This window comes from Lepeophtheirus salmonis, chromosome 13, assembly GCF_016086655.4.
Source record: "Lepeophtheirus salmonis chromosome 13, UVic_Lsal_1.4, whole genome shotgun sequence".
Classification (NCBI taxonomy): domain Eukaryota; kingdom Metazoa; phylum Arthropoda; class Copepoda; order Siphonostomatoida; family Caligidae; genus Lepeophtheirus; species Lepeophtheirus salmonis.
Window position 1 is genome coordinate 30580763 of NC_052143.2, and position 13630 is coordinate 30594392.

Genomic DNA, 13630 nt, shown 5'->3' on the forward strand with positions numbered 1-13630 from the left:
AAAAAAAAATCAAAAATCCGCAGCTATTTACTAAAAATATAATTTTTTGAAAAAATTTCAAAAATCGACAGCTGTTTACAAAAAAAAATAATTTTTTAGGGAAAATAATTGAATATGAAATTTCTGAAAAAAGTTCCATGGTTATTCCCAAAAAATTTAACTTTTAGGGAAAGAAATTAAGCAATTGAAATTTATGGAAAAAATTCCGAAATCCATAGCTATTTACAAATCATTTTCAAAATTAGGTTGCTTAAGACAATGGTTTTCAAAGTAGAGATCCTGAGGGGAGGCGCAGGAAGATGGAGAATTGAGGAATTCTTTCAGTCGTCACATACATATCACACATGTTTCGTATAAAAGGGGCCTCAGCTAAAAAATCATTAGTGTAGGGGGCCTTGGTATAGTACATTTTTGGAAACCCTGGCTTAAGAAATATTATAGTTATCATCATCAAGCTTAGTAGCTGACCTAGATCCATAATCTAGCCCTTTCCACTTTTATTTACACCGTCTGGTGCGTAAATTCCCTTTTCCAGATCCATAAGAAGCCCTTAGCTATTTGGAACTCAGATACAAGCCCTCGTGACATAAAAATAATTGAAAATCACTGCAATTACACACAAAAAAAAACAACTCAGGAAATTGACTTATTGATTTAAGTTAATTTATTTTTTATAATATATATTGTATTTGCTCCTATATTCTATATAGGAACAGAAGCACGAGAACCGAGACCGATAAGCAATGTATTGCAGTCTCTGTTCGACTTTGTCGGTTCCGGTTCTAGCTGTTCAAGAACGGGAACCGATAGACCGATCAGGGTCTAACCTTGCTGATATATGTACTTTGTCTCTATGTAACATCAGCTCCCTGTTTTATGATTTTGGGAGGAGAAAAAGAATTAATAGTATAAAGTGGATAAACTTCTACATTTAAAAACTAGCATTAGTGTTGGAAAAGTATTATAATTATACTTATTTTACTAAGCATTAAAAAAAAAAAAATTACACCAACCAGAGGCGATAATTCGTTTTTAAAAAAGAAATGTAAACACCACGACGATCTATAAAGCAGTTTCATGGGACGTCACAATTTTGAGGTCGTCCATTTTAGAGGACTTTAATATTAAGGAAATTAGTGAACTATTGTGTGTCAAAATGGGGACCAACAAATAAAAGGACTTGAAACTTACTGTCTGTATTTTTTTAGTGTTAAATTGTCTTGTTTTATTATACAAACATGACCCTAAAATATATTAAAAATATGTAATTACATCGTTATTTCTTCTACAACCTTATTTCCTTATTGTAGATAAAAGTGAACTATTATCATAGACAGAATACGATATATTTTTCAAATTATCCTACTTTTCTCGTCCCTAATCGATTCAAACACAAAGTTGGTTGTGTAAATCTAGCCCTTTTTAGTACATATCACTTTGATTTATTTCTAATATCAGCGTTTATCATTGGCATTATTTGTATTCAATACAATTATTAAATCATTTTTTATTCATAAAGACATTTGATGGGAGTTTTATCAAGGTGTATTGGCAATTTGTACATTTTATGTCGTACAAATATCAACTTTGAGCCCAAAGCTGGCATCTCCTTCAATTAATATGTATTTTAGGACGTCCCTTGACTCTGACTATAGCCCAGTCTCAAGTTTCTCAGGGCAGGTTTGTTGAAAAAATCATTATTAATCAAGGAAAATCATTGAAAATGTTAATATCAACTGTATTTGTATGTATAGATTGAATTAAAAGGCATAGATGCTCAGATTATCTACGCACCTAGGATACAGTATCCAAGAACCTATGCTAGCTAAGCATATTTCTTGCAACCCAAGTTATTACTGTATTAAAAACATAGACTGTCTGGTCTACAGAAGGACATTTCATCCCCTCTGTCTAAAATTCCTCCCCCGCATTGCTTTGAGAGACTAATTATCGATGATTCTCTATTATCATATTCGCCCTCCTAAATAAACTATAAAACCATAGTATCTATGATGTTTGTAATAATGCGCATCTATTATTGGGATTCGCTATTACGCAACATTTAAATATAAACAAAAAAGAAAAAAGTCTGCCAGCCCATAGTACAACATTGAATAGTTTATATGCCTTTTTTAATTCATTGAGAGCATACTTAGTGACTCTTCAATCTAAAACTAGGAAACTACAAAAATATAGTAGCCTATATCTGCACAACAAAGAGTTTTCAATATTCCTCCTAGAACATTTATGATGACGTAGTTAGTGAACCACGTTTTAGCCTTTAACTCATTTCCGGCAATATTTCCTTTCTATCACTATTATAATATTTGTATAAACTGAAGAGATGATTTGATGAGGAGGATACCACATTACAGCCAATCCTGAGTCTTCACAGAAATAGTGATGTCTTACGACTACAAATATCATAATAATATAATTACAAATTTGTCAATGCTTTTTTTATTTAAACACCGTGTACTTGTTCAATCTTCATACGTTGTATTTCTTTTTTATAATATTAAATAGATTAAAAAGTTTGTTAATGCGTGTACGTATCTCCAGTGAAAAAAAAAAAGAGAGAGAGGGAGGGAGGGAAGAAAAAAAAGAAGGAATAAAGAATCAATCGGCCATTTTGTATTTCCTTTTAGTCGATTAGAAGCGCCGCGAAGGAGAACATCGTTTGGAATAAATAGCAGAAGCCCAACGTTCCATTTTGTTTTGATTACCTTAAAGATTCTACTTAATAATATATAATAAAAATCTTTAGATATTCTAAACTATTGGACTCCCTAGTTATTATTTTTGGTACAGTTTTATTTATCGCTATTATTGTAATTTTAAGTTTAGGGACATGTAAATCAGCTTTTTGTAAAGTAGTAAAAAGGGGAAAGAGAGAGATAAAAAAATGGAAGAGATTGGGCTGAATGGGCAGATCAAGTAAGACGAGGGAGGTGGGGTAAGAGGAGAAGTCGGCTGGATGAGCAGGAGGGATTGCGGTCAGGTCTAGTTCATTTATTGCTATTGCCTTAATATTTATAATTGCTTCCCCATGCATAAAGAGAGATCCGATCAGAACCGTTTGACTCCTTATGTAATAGAATTGAAGGATAAGGTAACTATGTGACTATGGGAACTCTTTATTAATATTTCTTATTCGTTTTTCAGAATATATAACATTAAGTATATTTTCTTGTTTATTCATACTCTCATGTCGTGTGTACCAAAATCGATAATTCGTAGCGGAGCGAGCTTAAAGTGGACCTCAGCACTTTCTTCATCGCAGATACGGATGTTCTTAGATTTTTTTAAGAGTATATTATCGAACTTGGTATCATTTATTCTTTTAAAATAGGGCCTTTAAGTGTGTCTCAATAAAAGATCTGCCAATAATTATTAATCAAGTTTCTACATCAATGAGCCAATGAAAAATAAGGTTTCCTAAATTTCATATTTATCAATATATATCTCCACATGGTACTACTATTCTACTCAAGTAAAGGACTCTCAAATAATTAGTGACTCCATTTGATTGATCAACTCGGGTTATTTTACTTTTCGTGTTTTAAAAGAAATCAATTGCCGCATTAGAAAGTTGAAATAGTTGGTTTGAGAGGAGTTTGACTCAAGATACGAAGTTAGAACTAAGGATACTCTTTGGGTGTGTGCGCGTGCTAGGAATCATACATGTAATCAACGTTGAGAATCATGCCTCCTTACTTTCACAAGCTACAGCTACAAGGAAATACTTTTAACATACGCCATCTGGCGGATTTTTTGAAAAATAACTTATTTCCCTCTTACGATTCAATTTCTTTGTGTGATAACGTTTTTATATTAATTATATCTGAGAACCCATGAAGACAAAATCAAGCAAGAAGCTCCTGAAATGTATCCTTTAGTAGCTGTGGGGAAGTAATAATACCAAAATTCAATATTTTGAGAGATTGAGTGAGATATCAACTCAAATAACACATTAATTATTATGATCTAAATCTTGCATTTCCCATTGATATAAGTGATTCTGTTAATGTGATGCCTCGAATCAAGATTCTAGTACTCGTTAATTAAAATAATTAATTAAATAAAATTGCCTCCTGTTTATAATGGAGAATCTTTCTGTGGCTCATTCATGAATGCATACTTCAATGCAATTCTACCCGAAACAACGGGTGGAATCCCATTTGTCAAGTTATTGCAAAACAAAATCTTGACTATAGCTTAATTATATTCTTTTGAATAATAGCTGTTTGAAATTTACGATAAAATTATAAGTGTAGTCAATAAGGATATTTTATCCGAAAATTTTCTCAATAAATTGATCATTTTTTTCCCCATCTCTCCTGCGAACAGATTTACAATTTTGAATTACGTCGAACTCATTAAAATATATTATACAAAATTTCAAACAAGGACAGCCTAATTGAAAACTAGTTTTTACCAGTCTTACCTGAACAAAGTATAATATCTTAATTAAATTTGTTGATCCAATTAGTACAAAGAGCAACATTGCCATAACGGCACTTTTTTTATATTACTAATTTGTTTTCTTTTATTGCTGCATTTTTATCCAATGGCAATAACCTGTCAAACTGAGTTAATTTAAGATATTTCCATCGCATGATTAAAAAATTGAAATGTGAGAAACGTAATAAAATTATTATTATAAGTTAATGATCAGTTTTGAGGCATGATATCACGAGTTCCGAATTATATTGTTTCATGTTGATTGCAGTAAATTTTAATCGTACGGGTAGTTACTAGATTCAACCTTGGGGTTATTGATATATTTAAATATGAATAGAGTCAACTATCTTAAATACCCTTATTCAGTATACCCAAAGGCTCAACTTAATTATATTCTAACTGAACTAACCATATGCCAAAGGAGGACAAGTTTAGCAATTTCAATCAAATATTATCTGGGTCATAAGCGTGAGCGCACTAATTTATATATATTGCATTTATCAATGTATAATGTCCGGAAATAGGCACAGTAAATTTTTTAGTTTCCATTAAAATTTAAAAACTATTGGTTGTAACAAACAACACCTTTTTTTGCCATTACAATTACATATCAATTTTGGTAAGATGGAAGCTCAAGGGTTTTTCAAGAGTAGTCCTGCTGATGGTAGAGTATATAAGAATACAGAATGTTCACTTATCCATTTCTTATTAATAAGAAAAAGTATCATTAAAAAAACCCAACTCAGACAAACTACAAATATATTCGTTAGTGAGCGTTTATAGGTTGAGAACGTCGGTACCCATGGTAAAGTGCCTTGTGGAAGGTTTAAAGATTCAACATCCTTAATCTTGATTTTATACCCGTATTTTGATAATTATATTTCTGTTCACGACCTATGGCATATATGATGGTCACGTCGATCTCTTCTTCTATTTATAGGTCTTTTGAGTTTCTCGAATTCTATGGAAATCTATATTGTTATTATCAAACATTATATTTTAGTAATGATTGACATTGATGTATCCTCAACCATATTCATGATCGCCGTTGTTGGAATGTTGAATAGATCTTACTTTGATATGAACATAAATTGACTTATCAATACTATCGGTGTTTTATATAGTTCAAACTTTTGTCCTTTCACATATAAGTTTAGTTAGTAGTAGGATATACTTTTTGTAGGACCTACGTTTGAATATGCGTGATAAAAGCTTATAGGAAAGACTATAATACTTTACCTTAATGTTAGTAGAAGTAAATTTATAAAGTGTAATTAATATATGTCTTATAATAAGGAGTAATTACGGTTAACGGTCTCTCAGTTATGTCTATGATCTATGCAAACTATAAATAACTCACGAGTCTCTAAATTAGAATATCCCTCTTTATGTTGATGGAATGAAAATTGTTGGGTTTATTAAATATATACATTATTTAAACTATAATTATACCTTAAACTTGCGTTTGTATGCCTATCTCACTATATTTTTTTATTTACAGATGTGACTAACTTAAGACAAATTCAATTTGCATTATGCCCCGAATTGATCCAAAACAGTTACTGAAGACGTTAGGTATTCTTTTATCTAATGATGGTGGAATTAAATCGAAAGATGAGGTAGCAAGACTGGCTCAGTTAATGCAAAAATTCTCTAAAAAACTTGTATCTAAATGTATTTATGTGCATATACTAAGAGCTACAGAGTCTATCCTTTTAGAAGAATTTTTAAATGAAAATGGATGGGATTTGATAAATCAGTGGTTTTATGATGCACTGAAAAATCAGAACTTAGCTCTAGCCTTAGAAATAATGGGTTTGTTTCTTGTTTGTCCCATGACTAAAGAGCTTTTAAAGGCTAATTCCGAAATAAATCATGCACCTAGGTTGATTAATCAGCTAAGAAAAGATCGTAGCACAAATTTAGAAATGAAAGAATTAGCAGAGAAAGTATATAGGAAATGGGTACATATTATTTCTCCTTATTCATCGAATTCTTGTGCATTAAAAGATGGAAACATTTCAGTTATGGTAAAAACAAATAAGATAAGGATTAATAAAGTTAGGAAGGTCACTACGATTGTTGATTCTGAAAATCAAAAACCTCTTCCCAGAATAATAATTAAAGTTCCACCTCCCAAACCCTTACATCATGAAAATGAATCGTTGTCCAATGAGAATAAATATACTGCCAGTTTAATTGATGATGATAAATCAATACTGGTCAAGAAAACTGAGCCAGTTGAAACTTCCAGTCCAATGGAAACCGATGTGGTCACAGATCAAGAAAAGACTTTTAGTGAAGTTGTTGAAGAATCAAAAGAAAATATTGATAACAACGATGATGATGATAACAACATGAAGCCAGCAGATCAGATGAGCGGTGGTTCCCTTTCCTTACTTCAAAGTCTTGCTGAAGAAGTTTCGGATAATTTAAAGAAGGAAGACAGTGTTGCCGTGGAAAACAATATTAATTTTAAATCAAATGAACATAAACCTGATGTGAAGGCTAGTAAGGATTCTGCTAGAGAAAATGCAAAACTCGAAAGTATTACGAAGAAAGAGTGCATCTCCATCAAATCATTATCTCCCCCACCGCCCATTTATAAAGAAGAAAGTTCTAAACCCAAGAAAATTAAGCGAGATCGACCTCATCATCCCAGAGATGAAGTTAATGATGACCAGAAGCTGCATATTAGAGCAATGGCCAAAAAATTAAAAGAAGAAGCTCAAGCCAAGAAGGATAAAGAAACTCTGAAAGTAATATCAGGAGAGAAGATGGGTAGAATACCTAAAATTCCCAAGAAGCAACCTGTTGTTGAACCACCAGAAAAGAAAGAAGTTAGTAAGAAAGCAGGAACCAAAAGTTTTTCTGATTTATTAGTAGGTTTAGATTCCAAACCCAAAACTGTTAAAACCCCTTTAAATAGAAATAAAACTGCAGCCTTACTGGAAGGCCTGTCCAATACAAAACCCTCGAAATCCTCATCTTCAAACAGCAAATTATCCGTTCCTTCCGAGTCGTCAAAATTGAAAATAAAAGATAAAAAAGATATTAAGGAAACTTTCAGTCTTTCCACAAGTGTAATTAAAAAGGATGTATTATTGCCCAAAAAAGAATCGCCAAAGCCTGCCACAAATGGATCTTTATCAACGGAATCGAGTTCGAGTAGTTATAAAAGTAAGAAAGTTGAATCTTCTGGTGATAGCCCAAAAACGAAAAAAGATGTTCACAATTTTCATGAGAGCACCAGCTTTATGGATGCAATATTCAGTTCTATGGGACAGTCAGATATTCCTAGGAAAAAGAGGCGAAGATTGTCTGATAAAGATGAATCTTCGTCTCCGAAGCAATCCAAGACTGATCTTACCTCAGAAAAGAAGAAGGTTGAAGATATCAAGGAATCTGAAAGTGATAATGCAAAAACACCCTCACCTCCTCCAGTATTTAGTTTTTATCGAGATACGTTAGATGACGAACCAGCCAAGGAAGAAGCTAAAAAAGATAGTGATGAAATTAATGAAGGGAACAACGAAGACTTAAACACTAAAGAGGAAGGTGGTGTTATGGTAAAGGAGGCCTCTCAGTCACCAGATACGTCATTACAATTACCTGAGCAAAATAAATCCGAGGATGACCTTCCTTTTGAAGAACCAACTAATCCATTACCTCGTGAAGTAAAAGGAATTTTGGTTTATCATCGAGGGAAAGAAAAGCGTAATAAAGCCATATCCTGGAAGACAGAAACTGATCTTGCTTCAATTAGATACTTTGAACTTGATGAAACGGAGAGGGTAAACGTTAACAAGCTTAAGTATGACTTTAAAAATATGATGAAAATGGAATTTGAGATAGAAAAGGCTGCTCTTAAATCAAAGGGTACATTAGAAGAAGAAGTCAGTAAATGGTATAAGCCAATTCCAATAACTGTAGACAATCGTTCGTTATTTAAACCTGGGGGTTCATCGAAAGAAAAAACTATTCAAGCTTTGAGGGAGGCTGAAGTTCTTCAAGCCATTTATTTTTCTAAAGAAAGCGTGCCAGACACCCCTTCCGAAGTTGATAGCTCAGAACTTTTATCTGAAAGTCCTGTTCCACCAGTACGCATTCCATTAGATGATAAAGAGGGTATTCTTGAAGAAAGTGTGAAAGATTTCTCTAAAGGAGGTTGGCCAATACCCAAAGTGAATGATATTGACAGAGAGTCTTCATTAGAAAATTCATTCAGTCTTCCTCCATCTCTGAGCAATTTCTTATCCTCTATCGGTAGCAATACACTTCAAGGTATGGTACCTCCTAACATGGCCAGTTTAAGTCAGGAGGAACAAAACACTTTAGCTGCTCAAGCCCTAGCCATGCAGAAAATGGGAATGATACCTCCTGTCACAGCAACCGTCACCCCTCAAAGTGAAGGTGTTGTCTTTCAACCATCTGTTCCACACCACCCAATACAACAAAGACCTCAACTTCATCAAATGTCAGAACCTCCACTCCCTGATCATTACGGTGGCGGACACTTTAACAACGGTCCTCCTCATCCACCTAATCATCCTCAATTTGAACCTCCTAATAATATCCAACCTCCCGGAATGCAGCCGCCTATGATGAACAATGATTTTCATCCTAATAATTTCAACAATCCTCACCAGCATAGGCTTCCACCACCCCATCATCAACACCACCCTTATGGTGTCCGAGGTGGCGGTGGGTATCATAATGGAGGGCCAAGAGGAGGAGGTGGAAGATTCAACGATCGACAAAACGGGTATCGGCCCAAAGATCATCGAGATAACAGGTATGATGAAAAATACTTATTTTTTTGCTTCGAAAACTTAATATATTAAATGATTTCTTAATTTTTTTTTTCAGGGACTACCGGGACCGTTCGAGAGATCACCCTAATCAGCATATGATGGGTGGAAGAAGGGATCATAGCCCTAGAGTTTGCAAATTTTTCGCTCAACGTGGACATTGTCGAGATGGCGAACGTTGCCGTTTTCTTCATGATAGATAACGCATTTGGTACAAAAATGAGTTTAATTGTTAATTAGTGAGTTAATAAGGATAAAATTATCAGATTATAAACACTTTGTCTCAACACTTCACACACACGCTATGATTATTCGTTTGTTGTCGTGTTATTACATGTCTGTTATTATTGCTTATTCTTTAACTCAATCGTCCATTCAGTTCATAATTAATTTAAAAGATGAATATATATATATATATGTAAACCTATCTGTGAATTTATTTAAAGCTGTGTTAACTAAGTAATTATCTCGTTCATTTCCAGTCATTTTCGGATAAATGTTAAAACTGCATAAAATTACGTATATTATTGAAAGTTGCATAACTAGTATTATTAATGATTGTATTGCAGCATTTTGGAAAGCCGTGTGCTTCATTAGTATGTAAATGGGCTATAAATCCGCTGCAAGTAATTAAAATACTCCATCCATGCATGCAGTGTAAGGCCCAACCGATATGGGTTTTGTGCAAAGGCCACTTATTATTTTAGGGGATAAAAAGGCGATTTTTACAAATTAAAACATGAAATAATATTAAAATTAATTAATCAAAAACCAAATTGGTATTTGGCAACAGTATAATTTCTCTCATCATTGTAGCAAAACAGACACGTCTACCCAAATTTTGAGATATTGCATTATAAAGATTTTCTTCTTAATGATCAAATCTTAGTAGAAATATTTTTGGAATAATAAAATTCCGTGTTAAGTAGAATCACGTTGTATGGAGACTATTTTAGTACTAAGAATAAAATATGTAAAATAGGTTGGTTTTTTTTTTCAAAGTCCACTTTTGACGACTCTACCTTAACTTTTCTGCTTAATTAGATCAACATTTTATCCCTTTTCCGTTCGTCGTTGACATTTCCCCCGTTAATTCGTTTTCAGGTGGAAAAAAAAATATGAAAGAATAAAATGTTATGGAAACGAGAAAAAGTGAATTTTCTCATGACTACATAGCAATAAATCCAGTATACTAAGAGCTTGTCAATATAAATGTACTAGGAGTAGAAAATTTCCTAAGGCAAAGGTCTGAAACTTATAATGGGGTATGACTTGCGTTATAATTCAATGCCATATTTACTAAACTAGCAAAGTATGTATGTATCATGATATATCATTGAAATCAACGTCTGTATGAAGCCAACAACCAAGGTTATGCACGGTTCAGCGGTTCAATGTCTCGGTCTTTCATTTCAACGGTTTCGGTCTCGGTTTTTCTTTATACATGGTCAGCTTGGTAACTGGCACTCAAAACAAGGGGCGTGCTTAGAAAATTTGGGCCCAGGGAATTATTTTAGATACAAACAGGGCCACAGCTACCTTATACAGAGTTCGTAGTTCTCCAAGTTCCGCCAGGTTCCTCGAAGAATAAGGTTGCTTAAGACAGTGGCTTTCAAAGTAGGGGCCGAGAGGGAAAGCAAAGGGGCGAGAGGCGAAGGGAGATGGAGAATTGCTTTCAGTCTACACATAAATAGTACATAGTATAAAGGGGACCTCAGCTAAAAATGTATTAGTGTAGGGGAGCCTTGGCATAGTAAAGTATGGGAAACCCTGGCTTAAGAAATATTATAGATTATATTGTAAACGTTCACATTTTCAGTTTGGCTTGCCTAGCCGCTTTATACAGGCTTGAATATTAAAAACAAGTTAGACTAGCATTATACATTCTTCCTTCTAAAGTGTAAACCAAGGATGGGCACGTGCGGCCCGCAAATAGATCAATAATCATTTTTTTTTAAATGGTCATATGCCCCTCCAATGATAATGCTGAAAAAAAATTGGCCCTCGATATCATGGAAGCTGTCCATCCCTGGTGTAGACAATAAATTAACTTGTAAGAGGTATTAGCGAGGTAACGCCGTGATTATTGATATTGTCCTTCTTTGTTCCCTTCTCTCCTTCTTTCCCTGTTACATTTGCAAAAATCAGATTTTTTTTTGTCTTTAATTATTTTACTTTTATCGTCCCTAATCGATAAAAAAATCTACTCATTGGGATTTTCAGCTCTTAGATATTTGATTCAATTCAAATATTACAATTTTCCTTTATATCAGATACCAGTAAATCCGTGGAGGGTCTCGACAAGCTTAGGAGCGTAGCTGAATCCATAATCTACCCACCCCTTCCCTCTTTTATTTACACCGTCTGGAACGTAAAAACACTTTTCGAGATCTATAAGAAGTCCTTAGCCCAACTACCAGATGATTTCGGACCCTTTTCCTGCTTCTTTTTTGGTGAAAGGTTGTGTAATACAAAATGAGAACAGCGTGCTTCATTCACATAAAATTAGGTTGATAGAGTATTACATGGTTATAAATATACCCAAAAATACAATAAACGAAAATAAGTACTGGAAGCGAGACCGATAAGCCATATGTTGCGGTCTCGGTTTGACTTTGTAGGTTACAGTTCTAGCGGTTCAAGAACCGGAACCGCTAGACCGATAAGGGCACAATCTTACCAACAGCTGATTGTCATATCAAATAAAGAAAGAAGAATTCAATAATAATATTTCAACCATAATTACTCGGGGGCGGGGGGCTGGGGCAAAATCAATTAATTTTATATTGTAATATAATTTTTTTCTATCAGGATGAAAAAATCTTACTGCAAAATAGGTCTAGAAATAAACACATTGCAGTGGCACCGGAACCATAGTGGCCATTGACCTCCCAAGTTTGTAAAATTTTTTAGAGCTATCACGAAAAAGAAATCCTCTTGTCTGAAATATTTTAAATGTTATAATTTTCATGCAAAAAAAAAATTAATTTCCTCTTATTAAAAAAAATTATTTCTCTCTTGAAAAATTAATTTTTCGGAAACAAATTTCAAATATTAAATTTTTAGAAAAAAAAAAAAATCAAATATTAAATTGTCTAGTAAATAGCAAAAATTCCCTAATTTGGAAGGAGTGGCTACATCCCTTCCGGACCACCCCTGCGGACGCCCCTGAGATGGGGAAAAATATGTTATGGTTCCTAAAACTTGATGCCGTAATTCAGTGGTGTCACTAGCCACTTTGGGGGGCTCTCCTCCCTCCCCCGTATATATCTATATTAATAAAGCAAAGTATGTATTTCTGTCTGTATGAATGTTTAAATATATGAAAACGAGGTATTGGGTGCATTGTTTATCATAAACATATTTTGATTTAAGAAATGACAATAATGTAGTTATGTCAAAAAATAATTGCAGGCGTGTTAATATTGCATTGAACGTGTATACAGGGTGCACTGTACATAGTGCACCCTGATGTATATTGTATAAATTTTTTTAATAAAATGAGTAGTAATGTAGTAGTATTAATTAAATATTGCAGGTGTATGCATGCATAAAAAGAGCTCTGCTTCTGATTGTTTTTTTATTGGTCTCTTATATAAAATTGAAGAAGGGATCTGTGTAAAGAAAAAACGAAATAAGAAAAGGATTATTACGTGTACTCTTTCTTCCTCTTGGTTTTTTATATAATCGGGCATTCAGGTGTTCACTTCTCCCTTTAAAGTAACCATTATCGCCGATCTTTGGTTTAAATTGTTTCAAAAATAAATATATATCAATTTACAGATAATTTTAATATTTCCCCTGCACTGATGCTATTTTAAATATAGAATGTTCTCCTCCTTAATGTAGTAATTCATTTCCTTCCCCAAAATCCTACAACAAGCAGCTGATATTAGTAAAGCTCTGAATTCAGGAATACCATATGTCTCACTCCCGCCTTCTACTCGCACTCGCACAAAAATCCCATCTCTAATCATAATTCATGTACATTTTGAGTATATGTTAAGATTTGAATTTAATGTAAACGCTGGTATGTTAAAATGAATTTGTTTTTTCTTAATAGTGAGCGCTCTAAAGATGAAACTCCTCAAATCATCAGTGATTCTAACATATTATTATTATTATTATTTTATTGTCTTGTTATTATTCTTTAATTTGCGAGGCCTACATTTGAACTGGGAGCCCGGAGATTGAAATAACACAAGCTTGTTTTTACAGAGGGAAAAGCTTCAATAAATAAATCTTTGATATTTGGCATGATTTGAAGACAAGCAAAGGAACATAGTAAAGTATCTTGATATACATGGAGACTACGTTCTTAAAACAAATATAGGACCCCAATAAAACAACATCTA

The 13630-nt window shown here is 33.4% G+C and overlaps 1 protein-coding gene across 1 annotated transcript; it reads left to right on the forward strand.

Annotated features, from left to right (window-relative positions):
• Nucleotides 1-364: 364 nt before the first annotated feature.
• On the forward strand, nucleotides 365-9698 carry LOC121128600 (uncharacterized). The gene is made up of 3 exons (XM_040724195.2): nucleotides 365-2805; nucleotides 5966-9259; nucleotides 9334-9698. The coding sequence occupies exons 2-3, from the start codon at nucleotides 6000-6002 to the stop codon at nucleotides 9476-9478; spliced, it is 3405 nt and encodes a 1134-aa protein (XP_040580129.1). The 5' UTR covers nucleotides 365-2805; nucleotides 5966-5999; the 3' UTR covers nucleotides 9479-9698.
• Nucleotides 9699-13630: the final 3932 nt, after the last annotated feature.